The sequence below is a fragment of the Pelophylax lessonae genome (genome assembly GCF_965119305.1).
Source record: "Pelophylax lessonae genome assembly, chromosome: 13".
NCBI lineage: Eukaryota > Metazoa > Chordata > Amphibia > Anura > Ranidae > Pelophylax > Pelophylax lessonae.
Window position 1 is genome coordinate 154,695,399 of NC_138780.1, and position 22,028 is coordinate 154,717,426.

A 22,028-nucleotide genomic window follows, 5' to 3' on the forward strand; every position below is an offset into this window, starting at 1 on the left:
CACTGCCAATGTTTTTGCGCCCCCCCCCCTCAGCCTGCACCCCTGGCGGGCGCCAATCTGACCAACCCCTTGGTATGCCCCTGGCCTCAACCTTAAATTGTAAATATCCTAAATGGTATGACCACCCTTAACAGATAGAAAAGAGGAAAAGGGAGAAGAGAAGGAAGGAAAGAAAGGGATAATAATTTGCAAAGAACAAGACCCACCCTTCCGCACACACACCTAAAACACCAAACCAGCAGAGCACCATGGGCGTAATTGGCAATGGTGTGGGCACAATTCTAAGACGTGCCTTGTATTTATCTTAACACAGCTCATTGGTGGAACCAACTCTATATATAATGTGACTTTTTCTTATGTCCTTTTATATAGCCTGGTTTAGATAAGGTAACAAAATATATGATCTCTCCAGGTGAGGATGAGGCCTGGCTCTTGTAATTTGCTGCTGCACTGCTTGAAGTATTTTATTTCTTTTTTTTAAGTGTGATTATCCATAAATTTTTCTGCTTCTTTTAAATATACTGTTGTGCTGCTGATGTTCTTCGTGTTAGCTAAGTTTAATAAAGACAAATGATTGTTTAAAGATGTTCAGGACCCTATTTTTTACCCCCTCCCTCTTCTCATGTGATAGAATGTCAACTTATGAAGACAGAACGACCAAAACCAAACACATTCATCATCCGATGTCTCCAGTGGACCACAGTTATAGAAAGAACGTTTCACGTCGATTCTCCTGAGGAGAGGTAATACTTTCTTTTATATTTAAAGAAGAATTCTTTTGTAATTAAAAGCTGGGAGTTGTTTTGAAGACATGAGCTGTTGGAAGTGGCTAAATACAACCAATTTTTAATGACTTTCTTTGCTGTAGAAGAGGAAGTAGTATGTAAATGAGAGGCTCTTCAGTACCTGAAGCCCTCAGACACTTTGTCTGTTCCCTCTCCTCCATTATGTTATGGTGGATGGTAAACCTCATTCAGAGCAGACAAAGTCCACTTCCATCATGGGAGAGGAGTTTGTATTGAGTTGGGATTTGCATATTGATTGCCCCAAGTTTTCGGGGCCATCCATATGCCAGTCATTTGTTTTTGGTACAGAGATGCACATGAGCATTCTGTTTTGGTGCCATTACACCAGGAGCCTGATAAGATCAGTAAAGCATATATTTGATTTATATAGTGTTAAAGTAGAAGTAAAGTTTTCAATTGAAAATTTTCCTATTATGGAAGCTCACTTTAAGACTAGTCTTTTTATTGTGTGGTCAGATCCATCAAATAGCTTGACTAGAGAATTTATTGGCAAATTTATTTTGCAGCTCGTTTAGGAGTTTGTGCAATGGCCTTGGCATCCGTCAGTGCCGTAATCTGCTTTTTGCTATGCTGGGGTGGCGTTCTATCCTCTTGCAAGCTGTACCATAGCAAAACTGATGCTGAAGAGAGGCTTGGGTTTCTTCAGTGGGTAGGCATGGGATTTCTGTGTGACGTCAGTGGGGAATGCAGACATCCCAATCTGCAAAAACTCATTTTTTTACTGCTGGTGGGTACTGCTGGTGGGTACTGCTGATGGGAAATAGTGGCAGGAAATGTTGGCTCCTCTGAGAGACATCAACCGAGTATGAGGAGCAGCGCTGGAGGAAGCATGCAGAGCCAATGCTTCCTGTATCTCTCCTCCCACAGGCAGAGTGCATTTGATTTCATCCTGCCTGTGACAGGATGGAGCCAGAACTATACAGGAAGCATCGGTTCCGTTCTGACAGCTGACAGCCCGGAGCTGGGATATCGCACGGCATTTGCGGGTGTCTGGGAGCCGCAGTCCACATGCGGGAGACTTGGGATATCTGTGAATAGCTTCAATTAAAGGGAAAATTGAGCTTCATAGGTTTCTAAGATGGCCCTGGCTTCAGGGTGCAGGGGGGCTGCATGGCCTGCCGTGTTGTGTTCAAAGTTTTGTTGCATTTTTAGATTTGAATGCTGACTTTACTTATGCTTGAGGCCTGGTTCACACTGCTGTGACTTCAAAGTCACACGACTTTGAATCCAACATGCTGGCGTGACTTAATCGCGGCTTGTATACGACTTCTTTAAAGTGGAACTTTAGTTTGAAAATAAAGTCCTGCTAAATCAGTTCAGGCTGGCCCCCCTTGCGGGTATAGCTATGTTAAACATTAAAAATAAGTACCCTATGCTGTTTAAAATCCAGTAATACACTTTCACCCTGCTCTGCACATGCTCAGTTGCTCTCCATTTTAGGCATTTTTAGGCACTGCTGAGTTTGTAGAGACCGATCTGCCGACTGCCTTAAAGCAGAATTTAACCCTCCTATCCTTTATAGCCAAGGACGCTGCTTCTGTTTAAACTGCAACTGCCATGGTGCTGCACATGTGATCAATTATAACACCAGCTATTTGATGGTTTGACAAGTTTGGTTAAGGACACAAGCAAATGTCAGTTAGCAATCCCAGTATTCTAAGAATGTAACTGTTTTTTTTTTTAAACCATTAAATCAATTGGTTTGGTTCCACTTTGATTTACTGCTGTTTGGGGGTTCTGGGCTTCAGCAAAATGGCAGCCTCCAGCAAGAAGCAAGTTGTTATGGCTAAAGTTCCGCTTTAGCAGAAGTCCATGCAAGTTGTATTGAAGTCGCCCCAAAAGTAGCGCAGGAACCTTTTTCTAAGTCGGAGCGACTCAAGTCGCTCCCATTAAGAATGATTCTATTGCCACTAATGGGGTGCAACTTGTCATGCGACTTTTACTCTCAAACAAGTTGTAGTATTGTGAACCAGGGCTAAAGCAGTATTAAACCTTAAAGCAAACCTTTATTATATTGCAGCTTATCAATTCTTAGATGTGATGGCTGTATTCTCTTTTTTAGGCTTGCTTTCCTTCTATTTTCATCTGATGAAATGGCCAGTAAGTCTGTTGTTGTTTTTCAAAAGAACAAGCTCTTTTCCTGATGTATCCGTTATAGGCATGAGACAAACCATTTAACACTAGCAAGGGTGCACTGCTTACAATAATCAGCTTGTATTTATTCATGTAAAACCTTGATTTACAAAAAATTTGGTTGTAACTAACAAAGTGTGAGCTGGAGTTCAGCTTCAGTTTGTTTAGTGTATTTAAATCTACTCCTACATTTAACACTCCCCTCCTGCCAGACTGAAAATGCTGCTGTTTGCGATGCCTCCTGTGCGCCTTCATCCAGAGTGGGGGCACTCGAATACAGGAAGTCTGTTACTGACCAGATTACCAGGTGATAATTAAGGGTGGAAAAAGTCTTAAAAAAATAAAACTAATGCAGCCACTACATCTGATTGGTAAGCTTTAGGTTAGGGTTTTCAGGTACGGGGTTAAATTACATGTTAGGTGTTAATGAGTTATTTACTGGTTTGGCTACGTGTTAGGGTTTAGCTGACTGTATTTTCTAAGAAGTAAAGATGTACCATTGCTCCCATCCTTTTCAAAGCTTTGAGTTCCCTGGCTGCACAGTTGACCCTTTGGCTTCAGCACTTTGGGTCAGACAAGTAACAAGCATATAGAAAGCAAAGTAAGAAGTCCTTATCTGCATTCATATTCTGGGTTTAAGATATTGAAGCAAAAGTCAGCCAGTGAGGAGAGAGCAGAGGGCGTGGCCAAGCTGAGCTCTGGGTGTCAATGGACAAAAAGAGCACTGCTCGGGAGTGGGCTCATATGGGTGCCCCCATAGCAAGTGGCTTGCTATGGTGGGCACTGGGCAGGGAGAAAAGGAGCCAGGAGTGCTGGCAGGGGACCCAAGAAGAGGAGATGGGCTCAGGTAAGTTTTAGGGGGCTGAGGGTGGCTGCTATACACAGAAGGTTTTTTATCTTAATGCAAAGAATGCATTAAGATAAAAAAACCTTCTGAGTTTACAACCACTTTAAGACTTAAGCTTTGAAAGACAGGTGTAGACAAGCAAGGAGACCACACACTCCTGTAGCAGATGATGCATGTCTGAAAAGGAGGTTCACACATCCCTGGTATCATCCACAAGAAACTTTATTGGAGAACATTGGTTCTGCCATGGTGTTCTGTCTGAGCAGTCTCCAAAATAGTGTCTTGTGGATGATACCAGTGGTGTGTGACCCTCCTTATCAACTGGCATAAAACTGTACTATTCTCATAATATAAGCACATGTCAAGAGTCCCCCAAACTTCCCTACATGACAGTTCACCTCTTATCTTGCGTTGGTGACAGGAAAAGGCTGGGGACGAACCTTGGAAGCAGTGCAGGATCTGGATGAAGACCAGAAGAGGGCTGAAGTCAGATGCCAGAGTCTGCTGAATGCTGAGACTAAGGGAGGTGGAGATGAGGGGGTGCTGCAGCTACACAGAGAAGCGAATGATCTGTAGGAGGAGTTGTGTCCTCTCTGCTGCCGACTGCTTAGACAAGATGGGGGCGGAGATGAGGGGGGTGCCAAAGCTGCAGGAAAGGTGCGAGGGCCATGTGAAATGGCCTGAAGGGTTCAAATTCGGCCCGCGGGCCTTGTGTTTTGATATATGCGAGTTAAGTGTTCTGTCACCAGGGAGAGGTGATAAGTCGGGGACGTTTTTGGGCACTGTTATATTTGAACCACTTGCCAACCAGTCACGTACCTGGTACGTCATTGGTCTTCAAGTGGTTGTAGCTGCAGGCATCATTTCCATACCGTTTTTTCAGAGCCGGCGGTCTGCTTTCTTGTAATAGCATTCGGAGTAGCTAACAAGCCGCTAGATTGCTATTACAAGTAGAGCTGCAGGATTCTGGATGAAATGAGAATTACGATTTTTTTGCTTAGAATAAAGATCACGAGATTCTGAAGAATTTTTTTATTTTAAAGATTTATAACCCCTGAACATTAGGTTATCAAACAAGGTGGCAATAAAAAAGGACATAATACTCTTTGCTTCAATCAAACACGGTGGCTGAAAAGATAATAATGTAGCAGCTAGCACACACAAAGGTGAAAATACAACCTCCAATAGACCATATGATAAACAAATTTGGTGCGGTGCTTTACATAAATGAAAAAATGTCCATGTGTTAGATAAATAAAGTCCTACGTGTAACCAACTGCCGTGAATGGACGATCCTTTCTTAATTCAAAAGCCCACTGTGACAGTGGGATGTGTCAAAACACTCAGCAGAGAGCCAATAAAATCCAGCATTCAATTATAAACACTTGCGCCCAGCATGTTACACAGTGCTCCTAATCCGTGATAACCCTCTTCCATTCTGTACACTCACCAGAAGGTAAGCCATTGCCACAGAACCTGGTGACATCATATCCAGAACTGTAGGGAAGACTTAATGAGGAACCGGCGATCGATGACCTATTAGGCGAATCCCTTGAGAACATGCATGCTCACGAAACACGCTGGGAGGGGCCTACACGCTGACGTCCTTGCCGCCGCAACCTCATGGTAGGAGCGGCGGCCATCTATCGCCAGTTCCTCATGAAGTATACTTAACCCCCTACAGTTCTTAATATATTGTCACCAGGTTCTTTGGCAATGGCTTACAGTCTGGTGAGTGTAAAGAATGGTGGAGGGTTATCACGGATAAAGGAGTTGTAAGGGCAGAAGGTTTTTTAACTTAATGCATTCTATGCATTAAAATCAAAAGCCTTGTGTGTGTAGTGAACTCCCCAGCGCTCCCTAATACTTACCTGAGCCCCTTCTCAGTCTAGAGATGTCCACGAGTCCCTTGGCCATCCGGGACTCTCCCTCCTGAGACACAGCAGCGGCATAATTGGCTCCCATGGCTGTCAAAGTCAGCTAGCCAATCAGGAGAGAGAGAGGGCAGAGCCGAACAGCAGCTCTGTGTCTGAGTGGAGACACTGAGCTGCAGCTCGACTCGGGTGCCCCCCTAGCAAGATGCTTGCTGTGGGGGCACTCAACAGGAAGGAGGGGCCAGGAGCAGCGAAAAGGGACCAGAGAAGAGGAGGACACGGGCTACTCTGTGCAAAACCACTTCACAAGGCAGGTAAGTATAAAATTTTTGTTATGTTTTTGCTTAAAAAAGAGACTTTACAATCACTATAAGGAGCACTGTGCAACACTTTGGGCGCAAGTGTTGATAATTGAATGCTGGATATTATTCGCTCTCTGGTGAGTGTTTTGACACATCCCACTGTCACAGTAGGCTTTTGACTAAAGAAAGGGTTGTTCACGGCAGCTGGTTACACATAGGACTTTGTTTATTTATCTAACTCATGGACTTTTTTTCATTTATGTAAAGCGCTGGATCAAATTTGTTTATAATATGCTTCTCTCCTGTCCTTGAAAATATAATTGGTTGAATGGTAGAAATGCTGGTGATTTTTTTTTTTTTTCTTTTTAAATGGAATTTCTTCTTATCTTTGTTATTTTGTTGCTGTGAGAATCTACAATCAATTGCCGGACTAGGCAACGGACTGGATAATCTAGATCCAGAGGGTCTCCCAGTCTGGCCAGCGACCACAGCTCTGTGGTAGGTCAGCTGTGACATAGCCCCACTGGACGGGGGCTGGCCTGCGAGTTAATGGTCTTGCGAGGACACATACGACTTGGCTTCGGCATGAGTCGCAGTGTTTCTCCTGGATGACAGCACCCACATTATGATGGACCGGTGGTCTGTCTGGAGCGGTGCCCACCCTGTTCCTGGTATGGTAAGTAGCTTCCCCCTCTACTCCTGGAGAATTTTGGGGTAAACGTGGGCCCCTCCCTGGGACGGTGGGACCCCCGGGTTCCCCTCCTTCCCCCCCCCCCCCAGCCCCTCAATATTTCAATGATCGCTGTGGGCCTTTGGGTTTGGGCCCCCCCCCTCCTCCCTGGGTGAGGTTATGAACTGGCTGTTGCCACATGCTCTTAAGGGGGGCTGGTTGGAGTTGCTGCTGACCAGATTTTTCCTGGTGTGCAACAGGGGGCGTTGAGCAGGGTTCCCTGCCTCCCTTGGGGTTGATGACTGGGGTAGGGATGTCCTCTGGGCTCCCTGCGGCGGTTGTTGGGCTGGAGGAGTTGATAGTTTAGCATCTGAGAGTACGCGTCTCACGCGGCTGGATCTGCCCAAAAATGTAGGCTGCAGCTTTTCGGCCTACTATTCGGAAACTACATGAGGAGGCCCCTGTGAGGGTGGCTGAAGCATCTGCCCTCCCCTCTGCTGCCCCTGGGTGGTTGGCTCCGCTGAGGCTCGTGTGCAAGCGGCTGGGCGCCCACAAAAAATTAGGCCGCGGCCTACCAGGCCATGTGGCCGAGTCGGGTGCCTCCTTTGGGGGGCGGCCCCAGTTCATTTAGCTGAAGCCCCCACTTTTCTTTTGGGCATTTTCCGGGCTGGGATCTGTGCACTTGTGGCTTGCGGCCTGCTAGGTCATGTGGTAAGCTTGGCACCTCCCTTGGAAGGGGTGGCGCTTCACTTTTTAATGACAGCCCTGCCACCATTATTGTGTGGGGGACCTGCCCCTTTTAGCACTGTGGGACCTTCAGGGTACCCTGCCTGTGCGTCTGCGTCATGGCGGGCAGCCCCCTTTTAAGGGGACTATTTCCTATTATGCCCTCTATGGAGGGCAACCCCCTTGTTTTTTTGCGGGGCCAAGTAGGTGATCCATTCGTGGGCCCTTGGTCGGCGTCTCCTTTGGGGGATCGCAGTTGGATGAGCTTAGTATATAGCGACCCTACTGGGTCTGCGTCCATGTACCCTATGTGCTCAGTTAGTAAGGATGATTCCTCTGCTCCTCTAGCCACGCATGAAAAGTCACTGGTGGATGCACGGTTTGTGTCAGTGCGTGACACTTTGTAAAAATGGAGGTTGTGGCTGATATTGCGTCAAGGGCGCCAGTCCCTTTGGCACACACAGGCCCTCCAAAGCGGCGAGGGTGTTCCCTTTCCTGCTTACTTTGACAACATTGTCACAAAACAGTGGGGTTGTCCAAAACGCAGTGGTTCCCAAGTGCTTTTTGCTTGCAGTGTCCTTATGAGAGTTAACTGCATTTAAAGGTGGACAGCCCCATCTGTAGTGGACTCATCGGTTTCCAGGTTAAATAAAGCTACCTTAATTCTGGTTGAGGAGTCTCCGGCCTTTAAATATCCAGCTGATACGAGGGTGGAGGCTCTGGCCCGCCATATGTTCGCTGTGGCTGGTGCGGCACTTAGGCCGGTATTTACTATTGCCCTGATGTTGCAGGGTCTGACCGAGTGAGTGGGCTAAACTTTTACGCCGGGACCTGGTGGAGAAACTGCTTCCCCCTGTCTTGTGGAGCTGGGGGATCAGTTGGTCCAGGGAATACAGTTTATCTTTGGTGCCTCTTTGGATGTGACTCCTTTTGATTTCTAGGCTGTCTGTATCGGCATTGGTCCTTCGGCGTATTATCTGGCTGAAATACTGGTCTGCGGACCAGACTTCTAAGAAGGCCTTATTTGATCTCCACATTGTAGGGGATTGCCTGTTTGGAGCTTCCTTGGGTGACATTGTTAAGGGTTTCGCAGGGGGGAAGAGTACTCTTCTTCCGCAGGCTACCAAGGGCAAGGAACCCTGTCGTAGACGTGGGCCATTCTCCTCGGCTCATAAGGTTTTTTTTTTGTCCCCTCAGGGTCTCAAGACAAGGGATCAAAAGTCAGGGCCTCCACCGGAGGTTCCAAGAGGACCTGGTCTAGCAATCCATGAGTGGGCTCTTCCAGACCTGCAGACAAGGCTGTCTCTGCATGAAGGGGGCGCCCTCACCCGTATCTGGGGTGGGGGGGGACGTCTTCGCTGGTTTCCGGATCCATGGACCTCCTTGGTATAAAACACGTGGGTCCACAAAGTTATTCGGTCAGGCTACAAGATCGAGTTCGGTCTTATCCTCTGGAAAGGTTCTTCCTTTCCAACCTGCACTTGTCCCCAGATCACTTACGGGTCTCTTTGGGTTAGTGCAAGACTTGTTCCTTCAAGGGGGTAATTGTTCCGATTTCGAAACGTTTTCAGGGGGTTTTACTCAAACCTCTTTACAGTTCCCAAGAAGGAAGGCAAGGTACGTCCAATTCTGGACCTCAAGGCGCTAAACTGCTTGTGCGAGTACAGAATTTACATGTGGAGTCCATTCACACCGTAGTGGCGTCCCTATGTCAGGGGGGATTTCTTCTTGCTTCTATCGACATCAAGGATGCTTACCTGCATATGCTAATATGTGGCGGTCACCAAAGCTTCTTCTGTTTTGCTGTAGGGGAGGAGCATTATCAGTTTGTGGCGTGGACCTTTGGTCCCGCCTCCGCTCCTCGGGTCTTCACAAAAGTGTTGGCCCCATTGCTGGCATTGTTTGAGTCAGCAGGGGATCACGGTACTGGGGTACTTGGACGATCTTCTGCGAGCAGAGTCTCAGACTGCTCTGATGGAGATTGCTCTGCAAACTCTGAGGGAGTTTGTTGGATTCTGAACCTTCAGGAGTCTGCTTTGGTTCTGTCCACCAAAACTGGACTATCTGGGTCTGACTCTGGACTCGGCCTCAACCAGCGTCTTTCTTTTTCTAGAAAAACTCCAGACATTGCAGGAGGCAATTCAGCTTCTGTTGTTCAGCACGGTCATCCCTCCGGGCTTGCATGCGGGTGCTGGGGCCTGATGGTGTCCTCGAGGTGGTCTGTTTGCATAGTTCCACACAAGATCTCTGCTAAAGAGATTCTGGTGAAATGAGACAAGGATCCACAGTCTCTAGAGGTGGCTTCGTTCTGTGGCACTTCAACAGGGAAAATCCTTTCTCCCCCTGTCCGGGTGGGGAGGTGTCTTCAGCACAGATGTGCTCAGGGGTTCCTGATGATTTAATGTTCTGGAAATCCGAGCGATCAGCCTTTGGCTCATTGGACAATTCGTCTTCAGGGGTGTCTGGTACGAATTTGGAAAATGCCACGTCTGTGGTCTATGTCAATCACCAAGGGGGCACAAGTAGTGTCCTGGCGGCTCGGAAAGTAGCCGGCATTCTAAGGTGGGCTGACTGATTTTGTTCCAGCCCTCTCAAATTTCTGCCATGACTCCTGTGCAAGATCAAAGCAGAAGGGATTCCGTCCAGACTGTCCTCGCCGGTCTTGGTACGCTGATCAGGTACAGGCCGATTGGGTGCAGCTGGTCGCCAATGCTCCCTGGGGACTTCCTCTCAGGGAGGATCTGCTATCCCTAGGACCGATCTTCCATCCGGTTTTACAGTCACTGGCTTTGGTGTCTTGGCTGTTGAGCGCCAGATGCTGAAGGGTGGAGGTTTGTCTGAGTCGGTGATTCCTATGCTGTTGAAAGCTAGGAAATCTACTTCTAGGAAGAGCTACCATCGTACGTAGAAGACGTACATTGCATGGAGTCTCTTGGGGTTCAGCTTCGCTCCTTTTCGGTGGATTGCATCATAACCTTCCTTCAATGGGGGTTGAACAGAAATTGGCCTTGAGTACCAACAAGGGCCAGGTATCGGCTTTGGTGGTCTATTTCCAATGACCTTTGGCCTCACACTTTCTGGTACCTTTCTTTAGAGTGTCCGACATTTGGTTCCTTCAGTGCAGGCTCTGTTGCCGCCCTGGGATCCTAATGTGGTGATTTCAGCTCTACAGAAGCCTCCCTTTGAAAATATTCGAGAGCTTTCCCTGCTTGAGCTGCCCCAGAAGGTGGCCTTTTTTGGTGGCTATCTCCTCTGCCTGCAGGGTGTCGGAACTAGCGGCGTTATCCTGTCGTTCACCTTATTGGTGATTCACAAGGATAAGGTGGTGCTGCGCCCCTGTCCAACATTGCTTCCTAAGGTGGTCTTTGACTGTCATTTGAATGAAGACGTTGTGTTGCCTTCCCTGTGTCCCTGGCAAAACATCTGAAGGAAATTGCATTGCATGCCTTTTTTGTGGTCTGGGCAATTAGGGTGTACTTGGCAGCTACGGAGTCTTTTAGGAAGTCAGACTCTATTTGTGCTCACATACTGATCTCAAAAAGGGTTGTCTTCTGCTACCATTTCCAGATGGATCAAACAGACGGTGGTTCAGGCCTATTGCATCAAGGGTCAGGTTCCTCCTTTCACTTTCAAGGAGAACTCTACTAGGGAGCTAGGTGTCTCCTGGGCTTCTGTCATCAAGCGTCAGTGACGCAGGCTTTCAAGACGGCCACCTGGTCATCGGCAGAGTTGTATAAAGTACTCGAAACCCATACTTGAGTAAAAGTACAAGTGCTCGATCAAAAAGTGGCTTGAGTAGAAGTGGAAGTGATCAATCAAAAAGTGACTTGACTAGAAGTACTAAAGTATTCAACATTTTTTGTACTAAGTATTGCAAGTAGTTTTTTTTTTTAAATTTTGCTACTCAAGTACTGAAAGTTAAAGTACCAGTAGTTTTGAAAAAAAAATTGCTACTCAAGTACTGAAAGTAAAAGTACAAGTACTGTGTTATGTAGTTATTAAAGAAAGAAGTCAAAAGTTGGAACATCATATTGTTTTTTATTATTTCAAATGCAGCTTTTATTTATACATACAGTAGCATTTATTTTCGTATGCGCTGATAATACACGTTTTGAGCTTCATGAAACCTGCCATCTACTGTTCTGGCAGTGGTAATTTTTATAATAGTAACTATGCAGCACAAAAAAAAAATATTGGAGTAGAAGTATTGAAATCATCGAACAAAAAAATGTAGTGAAGTAAAAGTGGAAGTAGGAGAAAAAAATTCTACTCTAGGAAAGTACAGATACCGCCTTTCGGTACTTAAGTACAGTAGTGAAGTAGTTCTACTTAGTTACTATACATCTCTGGTCATCGGTGCACACTTTTACAACATTTTTATAAAGTGGATGTGTTGGCATCTGCGGGTGCTTCTTTTGGCCACAAGGTTTTGCTGGCTGCTGCTTAGAGGACCTGGTCCTCTTTGAGGGTGTATTTTTTTTTTTTTTCGTTAGGTGAGCGCCAGTTGTTTATGGTTGAGCTCCATGTTACCTGGTTGGCTTCGAGAATTTATTTCTGCTTTTTTCCCACCCCTCATGTTTAACACTGCTTTGGGACATCCCAATGGTTAAGAAGAATCAGGAGCGGTGTCAGTCAATGAACGAAAGAGAAAATGGGATTTTTGACTGTAAAATCTTTTTCTCTAATGTTCATTGATGGACACAGCACCCACCCCTCTGTGAAGTTGGCTTTCTTCTGACATTGCTTATAACAAAACTGAGTGCCTATAGCTGAGAGTGGGTGTACCCCCTGGGACTGCTCATAGGCGTAGTCAAGCTTTTTCCTGCCTAGTGTCCTACTCCTGTAGGGGGCAGCATGACCCAATGGTTAGGAATCAGGAGCTGTGTCCGTCAATGAACATCCGAGAAATGGATTTAACGGTAAGTTAAAAATCCCATTTCCCCAATAAATTGTATTTGAAAACTGGGAGTATCTGATAGAAATGCATATAAACACATTGACAACATAGAGATGCCATGCTGACAGCATTCTAGATACTAAAAACTGCTATAGATCATAAGCTTTTCTGCTTCCAGAAATATAATAACTACACAAGGAAGCAGCTAGTCTTGTTTGTCCTGTAGCTCTTTATGAAACCGTTTCCTTCAAACCACAGGACTGGGGCCCGTCTAGGCCTATTGATGATGTCCCTCCGTCCAGCTGTTCTGATGTAGAATGCTGGTGTAATCTCAGAAGAGCAGACGAGATCTGAGCCCTGCATGGTGCTCCAACAAGGACAATTGGGAGGAGGTGGCAGAGGGATGCCGGGAGGCAGACAGACAAAACCATGATCTCATACTGGCCCTTTTGAAGACCTGTTTAGTGGCGTGTTTGCTGCAGCTCTGAAGTTTCACTGGCTGTGTAAATTAGGCAGAATAATGCCAGCTAATCACGAAGCAACGGTTCCAAATGAATGGCCGGAGCAAGGCAGGGACCTTGTGCTTCCTGATTGCTGTTGTGTCTAGACAAGCAGAGAGGAGGCTGAACAAAATTTACCAGATAAAGTGGCATGTTTTGAGATTTTGCAGTGTGGCATATAAAAGGTATTGAAAAATTGTTAATTTGTTAAAAGTGACAATTCTATTTGATTAAACGCTAAACACAGTAGTCTGGTTATTGCACCGCATTATGGGAACAGACTTAAGTGTTACTAAACCCGCAACAGTAAAATCAGTCTATGCAGTAAAGCATGCTTGTTTTTTCTCACTGTAGAGTCTAAGTGGTTAATCCTCCACATTGTGGCTGTTTGATCCTGTTCACTCTGATCCTCCCCTTTCTTTACTGTCCTCAATCCATCTGCTGATAGTACAGTGCCTCCAAGGCTCTGTACCATCAGCAGATGGATTGAGGACAGTAAAAGACTGCACATGCTCAGTTTGGTGTGTATAGCTAGAGTGTTGTTTTTTTTTTTTTTTTTTTCTTTGGGAGGGTGCATGTGATCAGCACAGGGCCAATCAGCACCATCCAGACAGAGGGTCAGGGGTCATGCAGCCTCATAGGACAGTCAGAGGTGAATCAAAACTCCTCCTACAAGCTTTAACCAGTGCTTGGCTGGACGCCGATAGTCACAGAACTGTTATATATTGATGAGAAAAGGTATTTAGCAGTTTATATTTACTAAAATAATTGTATTTCCATGTTCTGTGTACTGTGGGAGACCAGATATAGTTAATCCAGGGTCCTGGTTTAGTAACCCTTTGAAGGAAATCTGTACTCAGAGAAATAAATAGGCAACCATGACATGCCTCTGTTTCTGAAAATATTAGTTACCATTGAAACCATGTGGTTTTAATGCTTTCTTTTTTATACACTTGGAACAAATATGCTGAATACGTTTTCTTACTTCACTGGCTGCATACATGTTCTGGGTTAGAGCCTCAGAGCATTAAAGCTGCCAGTACACTAGTATTTGCAAAATGTGTTCAGAAATGACAGCCTTTGTTTCCTCAGTCCAGGTTTCTTTTAATATAGATAGTGCCCAGGTATTGGAGGGTAGGTGTTTTAACCACTTGCCGACCAGCTCTTATACTGCGGCAAGTCGGCTCTGTTCTGCGAAACGACGCACCTGTACGTCGTTTCGCAGACAGCTAGTGGGGGCACGTGCACGATGTCCGCCTGGCACCTGCGATCACACCCCCAGTGGAGACAGAATGGCAGTCTGCCGCTGTCAACACGGCAGACCGCTGTTCTGTCGGTAGTGAACACAGGGATCCTGTGTTCCTCCAATTTAGGAACACAGGTCTCTGTGTTCATCCAGCAAGCCCATCCCCCACACAGTTAAAAAAGCACCCCCTAGGGACACATTTAACCCTTTGATCCCCCCCCCTGGTGTTAAACCCTTCCCTTCCAGTGTCATTAGTACAGTAACAAAGCATATTTTTAGCACTGATTACTGTAGTAATGTCACTGGTCCCCCCAAAAGTGTCAAAAATGTCAGTTAGGGGTCCGATCTGTCCTTCGCAATGCTGCAGTCCCGTTACAAATTGCTGATCGCTGCCATTACTAGTAAATAAATATGACATAAATCTTTCCCCTAATTTGTAGACACGATAACTTTTGCGCAAACCAATCAATATACACACTAATTGGGATTTTTTTTAACAAAAATATGTAGCAGAATATGTATTGGCCTAAAATTTTGATAGATTTTAAATTTTTTTTTATTTCGAATGTTTTATAACCGAAAGTAAAGAATATTGCTTTTTTTTATTTTCAGAATTGTCGCTATTTGTTTATAGTGCAAAAAATAAAAATCACAGATGTGATCAAATACCACCAAAAGAAAAAACTATTTGTGGGGGAAAAAAAAGGAAAATTTTATTTAGATACAGGGTCGCAGGATGGTGCAGTTGTCAGTTAAATTAACGTAGTGCCGTATCGCAAAAAAAGGCCTGGTCATTAAGGGGTAAAACCTTCTGGTCCAGAAGTAGTTAAATAATCAATGGCTTTGTCAATGCAGAGCTATGCATAGTTATCCTGCCTGGCAGCATCTAACCATTTTCCATTAATACTTCTACCTTATGTTTTGTATGACTGTGTCAAAGTCTATACCAGGGGTCTCCAAACTTTCCAAACAAAGAGCCAGTTTACTGTCCTCTGGGCTTTGGGGAGGGGGGGGGGGGCAGACTGTGGCAATGTGGCAATAGGGAGTAGAAATTGTCCTGGCGTCAAGAGGAGTAAACAATGCATCTTTGGTATTAAGGGGAGAAATAGTGCCCTGTCATTTGTGTCAGTGGGAGAAAGTGTCCCATCATGGGTGTTAGTGGGAGACATAGTGCTTGATCGTCATCAATGGGAAAAATAGTGCCAAAATGTTAATGTCCGTAGCAGGAATTATGCCTCATTGTTGGTGTCAGTGGGAGGGATAGTGTCCCATTGTTGGTGTCAGTGGGAGGGATAGTGTCCCATTGTTGGTGTCAGTGGGAGGGATAGTGTCCCATTGTTGGTGTCAGTGGGAGGGATAGTGTCCCATTGTTGGTGTCAGTGGGAGGGATAGTGTCCCATTGTTGGTGTCAGTGGGAGGGATAGTGTCCCATTGTTGGTGTCAGTGGGAGGGATAGTGTCCCATTGTTGGTGTCAGTGGGAGGGATAGTGTCCCATTGTTGGTGTCAGTGGGAGGGATAGTGTCCCAATGTTTGTGTCAGTGGGAGGAATAGTGTCCCATTGTTGGTGTCAGTGGGAGGGATAGTGTCCCATTGTTGGTGTCAGTGGGAGGGATAGTGTCCCATTGTTGGTGTCACAGGGAGGAATAGTGTCCCATTGTTGGTGTCACAGGGAGGAATAGTGTCCCATTGTCCTAATGTTTTGTGTCAGTGGGAGGAATAGTGTCCCAATGTTTTGTGTCAGTGGGAGGAATAGTGTCCCAATGTTTTGTGTCAGTGGGAGGAATAGTGTCCCAATGTTTTGTGTCAGTGGGAGGAATAGTGTCCCAATGTTTTGTGTCAGTGGGAGGAATAGTGTCCCAATGTTTTGTGTCAGTGGGAGGAATAGTGTCCCAATGTTTTGTGTCAGTGGGAGGAATAGTGTCCCAATGTTTTGTGTCAGTGGGAGGAATAGTGTCCCAATGTTTTGTGTCAGTGGGAGGAATAGTGTCCCAATGTTTTGTGTCAGTGGGAGGAATAGTGTCCCAATGTTTTGTGTCAGTGGGAGGAATAGTGTCCCAATGTTTTGTGTCAGTGGGAGGAATAGTGTCCTAATGTTTTGTGTCAGTGGGAGGAATAGTGTCCCAATGTTTTGTGTCAGTGGGAGGAATAGTGTCCCAATGTTGGTGTCACAGGGAGGAATAGTGTCCCAATGTTGGTGTTAGTGGGAGGAATAGTGTATTTTTTCAGTGGAAGGAAAAGTGTCCCAAGGGATGGATAAAGGCAAGCAAAGGGCCCTTGGGCTGCAGTTTGGAGACCATTGGTTTATACGATTTGTTCCATTGACTACTTGTGGCAGAGCACCATAAAAAAAAAAAAAAAACAGTTCTCAACCAAGCCTGCCAGAATCTTTAATTTTAGGAATTATTTTTGCAATGTGTGTTTGAAGTTTAAAGAGGAGCTCCTGTCCTCACCTGAGCCAATTCTTCAATTGGCTATCGGGTGCTGACGCCACCGTCTTGACTAAGGGAACTACTCCTACTGTGTATGCATGTGAATGGCCCGCAGTCTTCTTGGACTTGTGAAGCCCGCAGCGAACTGAGCCGGAAGTGGGAGCGGGTACCTGCTCCCCCCCCCAAAAGGTGCCAAATATTGCAGCAGAGGAGGGAGAGGAGGCAGACAAGTGGAGCTTCCCCTTTTGGGTGGAGCTCCGCTTTAATAACCAATAACCACCAGAATTCCACCTTCTCCATTCATATATGTATTATGGCTTCTATGAATGGAGCAGTTGGGCAGAATGGGCAAGGATAGTCGCTACTCTCTTGTATTACCCCCGCTGCACCAGAAGATTATGTAGAATGGACGGAGGAGGATTTCAACTAAAAGAGGCATCAGCACAAGGGACACATTCTACGGACTGTAAGATATGACCTTGTGCTGCTTTTTTTTTTTTTTTTTTGTATTTTGGCTGCACTTAGGCTTCAAAGAGAAAATTCACACCCTCACCCATTTTATTTTTTATTTTTAACCCTATCTTACCTGGTATGCAGCATTGTCCTTGATACACATACACATCTGCCCAGCAGATCCAGCGTTGTCCTGCTGTGATCGGCTGATCAGGTGTCACAGCCTGGGTTCTGCGCCACCATCTTGGTGCTCCTCAGCCATTGTGAGGTGGCTGCCTCCTCTGGGTTCAGGCAGTCAACTCACCATGATGTGTGACATCAGCCCACCATGTGCCCCACTGTAAGCCCCTACTCTTGTAGCCAGGGCTGTTAGAAAGCACGGGGTCCTGTACAGCCAACCTGATGGAGCCCACCCCAAAAAAGAAATTATCTAAACAATAGTTTGGCTTAAAATATACTAAAATCATTATTTGCGGGCACAAACACAATATATCTTAAACGTAAAAGAATAAATTGTAATGAAATAATAAATAAAGCTGAGTGAGAAAGAGGTTTTGGGGCTCATTCACATGGGTGTTGTGGCCTGTGCAGTTTGAATCAGTTTTTTTTTTTTTTTTTTTTTTTTTTTTTTTATGTGGTTTTTGCTGTGTGCGGGCGGCCTATATTATTCTATGGGGATGCAGCTGTACAAACACAGCCGCAGGTCCTAATTTGACAGGCAGACGGTGTGCATTTGGGACTGCTCAGCCACATCTGCACACCTGTCAAATTAGGACCTGTACCTGTGTTCATCCGTCTGCTGCATTCTCATGGAGTAAAAAGGCTGTAGGCGCACAAATAAACCGCTCATTTTTATTTATTTTTTATTTTTTTTTTACAATTTTTAAATGATTTTTTACATGTGTACTTTTTAGTTAATTTTTTTTCACACTTTTGCTGGGGGTGATTGCTTTGGTGAAATATTAGGGGTCAAAACTTTACTTTTGGGACAGAGAAAGGGATTGAGGATTTAAGTAGACAGAAAGCGTGCCGTACAGATCTGGTAAGCTGATATATTGCGCAATGAGGATGTTTTTGTTCCTTTGAGCTACTTTTGGTGTTCATATGTGGAGAAAGACACAGATTAAAGTTTGCATGGAGGCAAGGCGCATATTGGCAGCCTGTTTGGGAGGTGGAGGAAGCCCTCTGTGGTGGTGATTTATTTCAAATATGTAGAAGATTAGTGCTGCACGTTTTTATTTATTTATTTATGGACTCCAACTAAGGTAGAAGAAAAAGGAGGTTGACTATTAATAAATAGGAGAAAAAAAAATTATATATATAATATATATATATATATATATATATATATATATATATATATATATATATTTATTATAACTTTTTTTTTTTTTCTTTTTATACTGTTCAACTGTTCATTATCATTTGCATGGAAGTGGATGTTATACTGCATTTTGGACTTGGCACTTATATTTTCCCACGGAAGATATTGAGATATAATTTTTTAGTCACATTTATTTATTACTTAGCATATAAATCTCTTTTAAATGCATATGTATATGGTTTTGTTTTGTTTGATTGCACGGAGCCTTACACTACATAGCTGATGGTAGGACTAAAGGAGATTGTACAATCAGGTTGTAATGGTCATGATCGCCTTAAGGCAGGGGTGTCAAACTCAATTTCATCACGGGCCGCATCAGCATTATGGTTGCCTTCAAAGGGCCGGTTACATCTGTAGGATTAGATGTCCAGAGCACCCCACGCCCCCTTACATGAGATGTCAAGAACCCCCGTACCATCAGAAGTCAAGAGTCACCCTTCCTTCCTTGCATCACAATGCACCCCCTTACCTTGTGCTGCTGCCAGGAAGAAGATGCGGGTGGATCTGGGAAGAAGTACAGGGCCTGGAGGAGAACCAAAGGAGGGTTGGAGTCAGTTTCCAGAGTCTGCTGAATGTGGAGACCAGGGGAGGCAAAGGTAGTATTGCAGCTGCACAGAGAGGTGCAGGATCTGTAGGAGGAGTTCTGCTCTCCTCTCTGCTGCAGACTGCTGAGAAGGGGGGGGGGGGCAAAGACGAGCCTTTCTGCAGCTGCACAGAGGAGTGCAGGATCTGGCAAAGGAGTTCTGTCTTCTCTGCTGCCCACTACAGAGACAAGGTGGGGGCAGAGATAAGAGGGGTGCCACAGCTGCAGGAGAGGTGCGAGGGCCACATTAAATGGCCTGGGGGGGCCGCATTCGGCCCGCGGGCCTTTTGTTTGACACCTGTGCCTTAAGGGAAGGAGTAGGTTGTGGTATAATAATGAGGGAGGTGTGGTCCAGACTGATAATACACGCCCTATTGCACTCTTTTCTGTGGTGCAAAAACAGAGAATGATGGGAGATGACCTACAGGAAGTGATGCAACCAGACGTTTTTTTTTTTTTTAACTCAAAAACATGAAATTTCAAACCTTTTGTGGATGAGGTAGGTGAGAGATAAAAACATTGGGATTGCTGGGCCAGAAATTATATTACAAAAGGATTCCATTTATTATGAAAAGTGCCGAAAAGGTGAACTTATGCTTTATTGCACTTTGAGTTCTTTATAAAAAAAAAAAAATGTGACTGTACATTCCATGACTCGAGTAAACGGTATTAAAATTTGATGATTGACGGCTAATCAGGTCCAGAAGTACATTTACAGACGAGCATCCTAAGATACTTGCATGTTATACTGAGAAGGAACATATTAATACAGATGGACTCTACACTGGCGCACCAGATTTGGATCTGTCATTATGAATTAAACTTGTCTGATTTTCCCGTTCATCATTTGTAAGCGGTTTGTCCCAGAAATGTCTGAGTTTGTAGCGTTTGACTCCTGTCCCTCTTCATCATTTGCATAAAAAGCCGGTGGCATTAAGTATGACAAAACTAAGCTGTCACTTTCATAGTATAAAAACATGAAGTACCTTGTAACTTATATTACACATTGTTACTCCAGTATAATAGAGTTTAGTCAGAGATAGGTTTGGATAGAATTTAGGAAAAAGACATGGCTGTAGGTCCTTGACTATTAATAATGTATTTGAACTACAGGTCAGTTGCCATTTTTCTGTAGCGCATTGTAGCCTAACAAGCTGTTATATGTGATCTGCACCAGTTCATTACAGGTCATGTTGGCTGATATCAGTGATAGGAGCATTAAGCCCTGTACACACGGGCCGAATGTTGGAATATACCCGCCGATTCAATAAAAAACGGCCGACATTCAACCCCTGTGTATGCCAGCCGCTCCGACAGAAGCTCGACGTGCATGCTGGAAAACCAGCAGCTGACCGGATCCCGATCAGCGGTATGGCTCTTCGCCATTGATCGTTAATACAGTGGCTGTGACCGGAGCTGACGCTTTGTTTTCCAGCGGGTTGAACCAAAAATCACTCATTTTTTTGTTTGTCTCAACTTTACCTTGATATACAATGGGGGCTCTGATATGCAAATATGAATGTTTACCTGCCACCTTACTCCACCCACTCATAATGGTGAAAGATATATAATAGATAGATACTCAGCAATATCCCTATATATATATAGTAGCGCAAACTTGTCAAGAAGCAAGTGCCAAAAAAATACTGTGCCCACTGCACAAAAGTCCGAAATGCAATAGATGTCACATAGGCAGCAGGAAAAAGTTCAGAAATGACTCAAACAGTCCATAATCCTTCACTCTATCTCCTGGGATGATAATGTACAAAGACGTGTTTCTCAAAAGGATCACCACCACCACCGTGCTCCAAGGGGGGAGGAGAATTGCCCACTCACCAGATGCTGTGGCCCAACCCACTTTCGTGTTTGAGCATTCAGGCTTATAATGATGGTCACTGGTCCAGAGTATCCACAACAGGAATCGCACCAGCGCAGTCAAAAAAAGCTCAGCAGCATATGGGGAGGAGAGAACATAATCCCAATAGCGTGATACCGTTTGAAAGGGTTTTATTAAATAAAATAAAACATAAGGTAACATACGTTGGATGACATACAAGACATGTGAGTGTGTTACCTTTATGTTTTATTTTATTTAATAAAACCCTTTCAAACGGTATCACGCTATTGGGATTATGTTCTCTCCTCCCCATATGCTGCTGAGCTTTTTTTGACTGCGCTGGTGCGATTCCTGTTGTGGATACTCTGGACCAGTGACCATCATTATAAGCCTGAATGCTCAAACACGAAAGTGGGTTGGGCCACAGCATCTGGTGAGTGGGCAATTCTCCTCCCCCCTTGGAGCACGGTGGTGGTGGTGATCCTTTTGAGAAACACGTCTTTGTACATTATCATCCCAGGAGATAGAGTGAAGGATTATGGACTGTTTGAGTCATTTCTGAACTTTTTCCTGCTGCCTATGTGACATCTATTGCATTTCGGACTTTTGTGCAGTGGGCACAGTATTTTTTTGGCACTTGCTTCTTGACAAGTTTGCGCTACTATATATATATAGGGATATTGCTGAGTATCTATCTATTATATATCTTTCTCCATATGTTTTAGTTAAGTAGCTGCATAGCCAATTTATTTATTGGTGAGTGGTCCTCATTTGAAGCGCTTGGGATAGCTTATACCTTTATTTGGTTTTCGTTGGGCATTTAAGCTGTCATATTATACACCCACTCATAATGACTGATAAGATTCAGTTTTGAAGTTCCTATGGGCTAGAGGTGAATCCTGCAGGTTTGAGATTCATGGTCCAAGAAAATTTTTGTGCAGATACGCAGGGACAATTTCATTTTTTTTTTACCACGGCATAGCCTTTGGACTATGGCCAGCAGACTCAGAGAAAGGCAAGTAATGAAGCTTTTGGTTAAGTCAACCCCTCTCTATAAATGGTGGGCACAGAGCAGCCATAGTGTTAGTGAAACTGAAATCGGTTTGTTTTTAGGAAAGCTTTTTTTGTCTTTGGGGACCTTTATGTCTTTATTTTATGTTTTTTGTTATGTAAGGCTTCCCTTTTTAAAAAAAAAACATTAGTTCTTGGAGCTGACTTTTGTTGGAAACACGCCACTGCATCATTTTACAGAAGAAAATGTGCAAGAACAGTGTGCACCGAAGCAGCCTCATATTTTATTACTCGCATTCTCCTCACTCCTTCCCATAGATAAAATAAAA

General features: G+C 44.7%; 1 protein-coding gene across 2 annotated transcripts in view; it reads left to right on the top strand.

Moving 5' to 3' along the window:
* Positions 1 to 22,028, top strand: part of AKT1 (AKT serine/threonine kinase 1) — a 237,600-nt gene that overhangs the window by 138,515 nt on the left and 77,057 nt on the right. For both annotated transcript variants that reach the window (XM_082275278.1, XM_082275277.1), the window contains exon 4: positions 632 to 743. In XM_082275278.1, the coding sequence (XP_082131404.1) occupies positions 632 to 743 (112 nt within the window). The remainder of the gene's footprint in view (positions 1 to 631; positions 744 to 22,028) is intronic.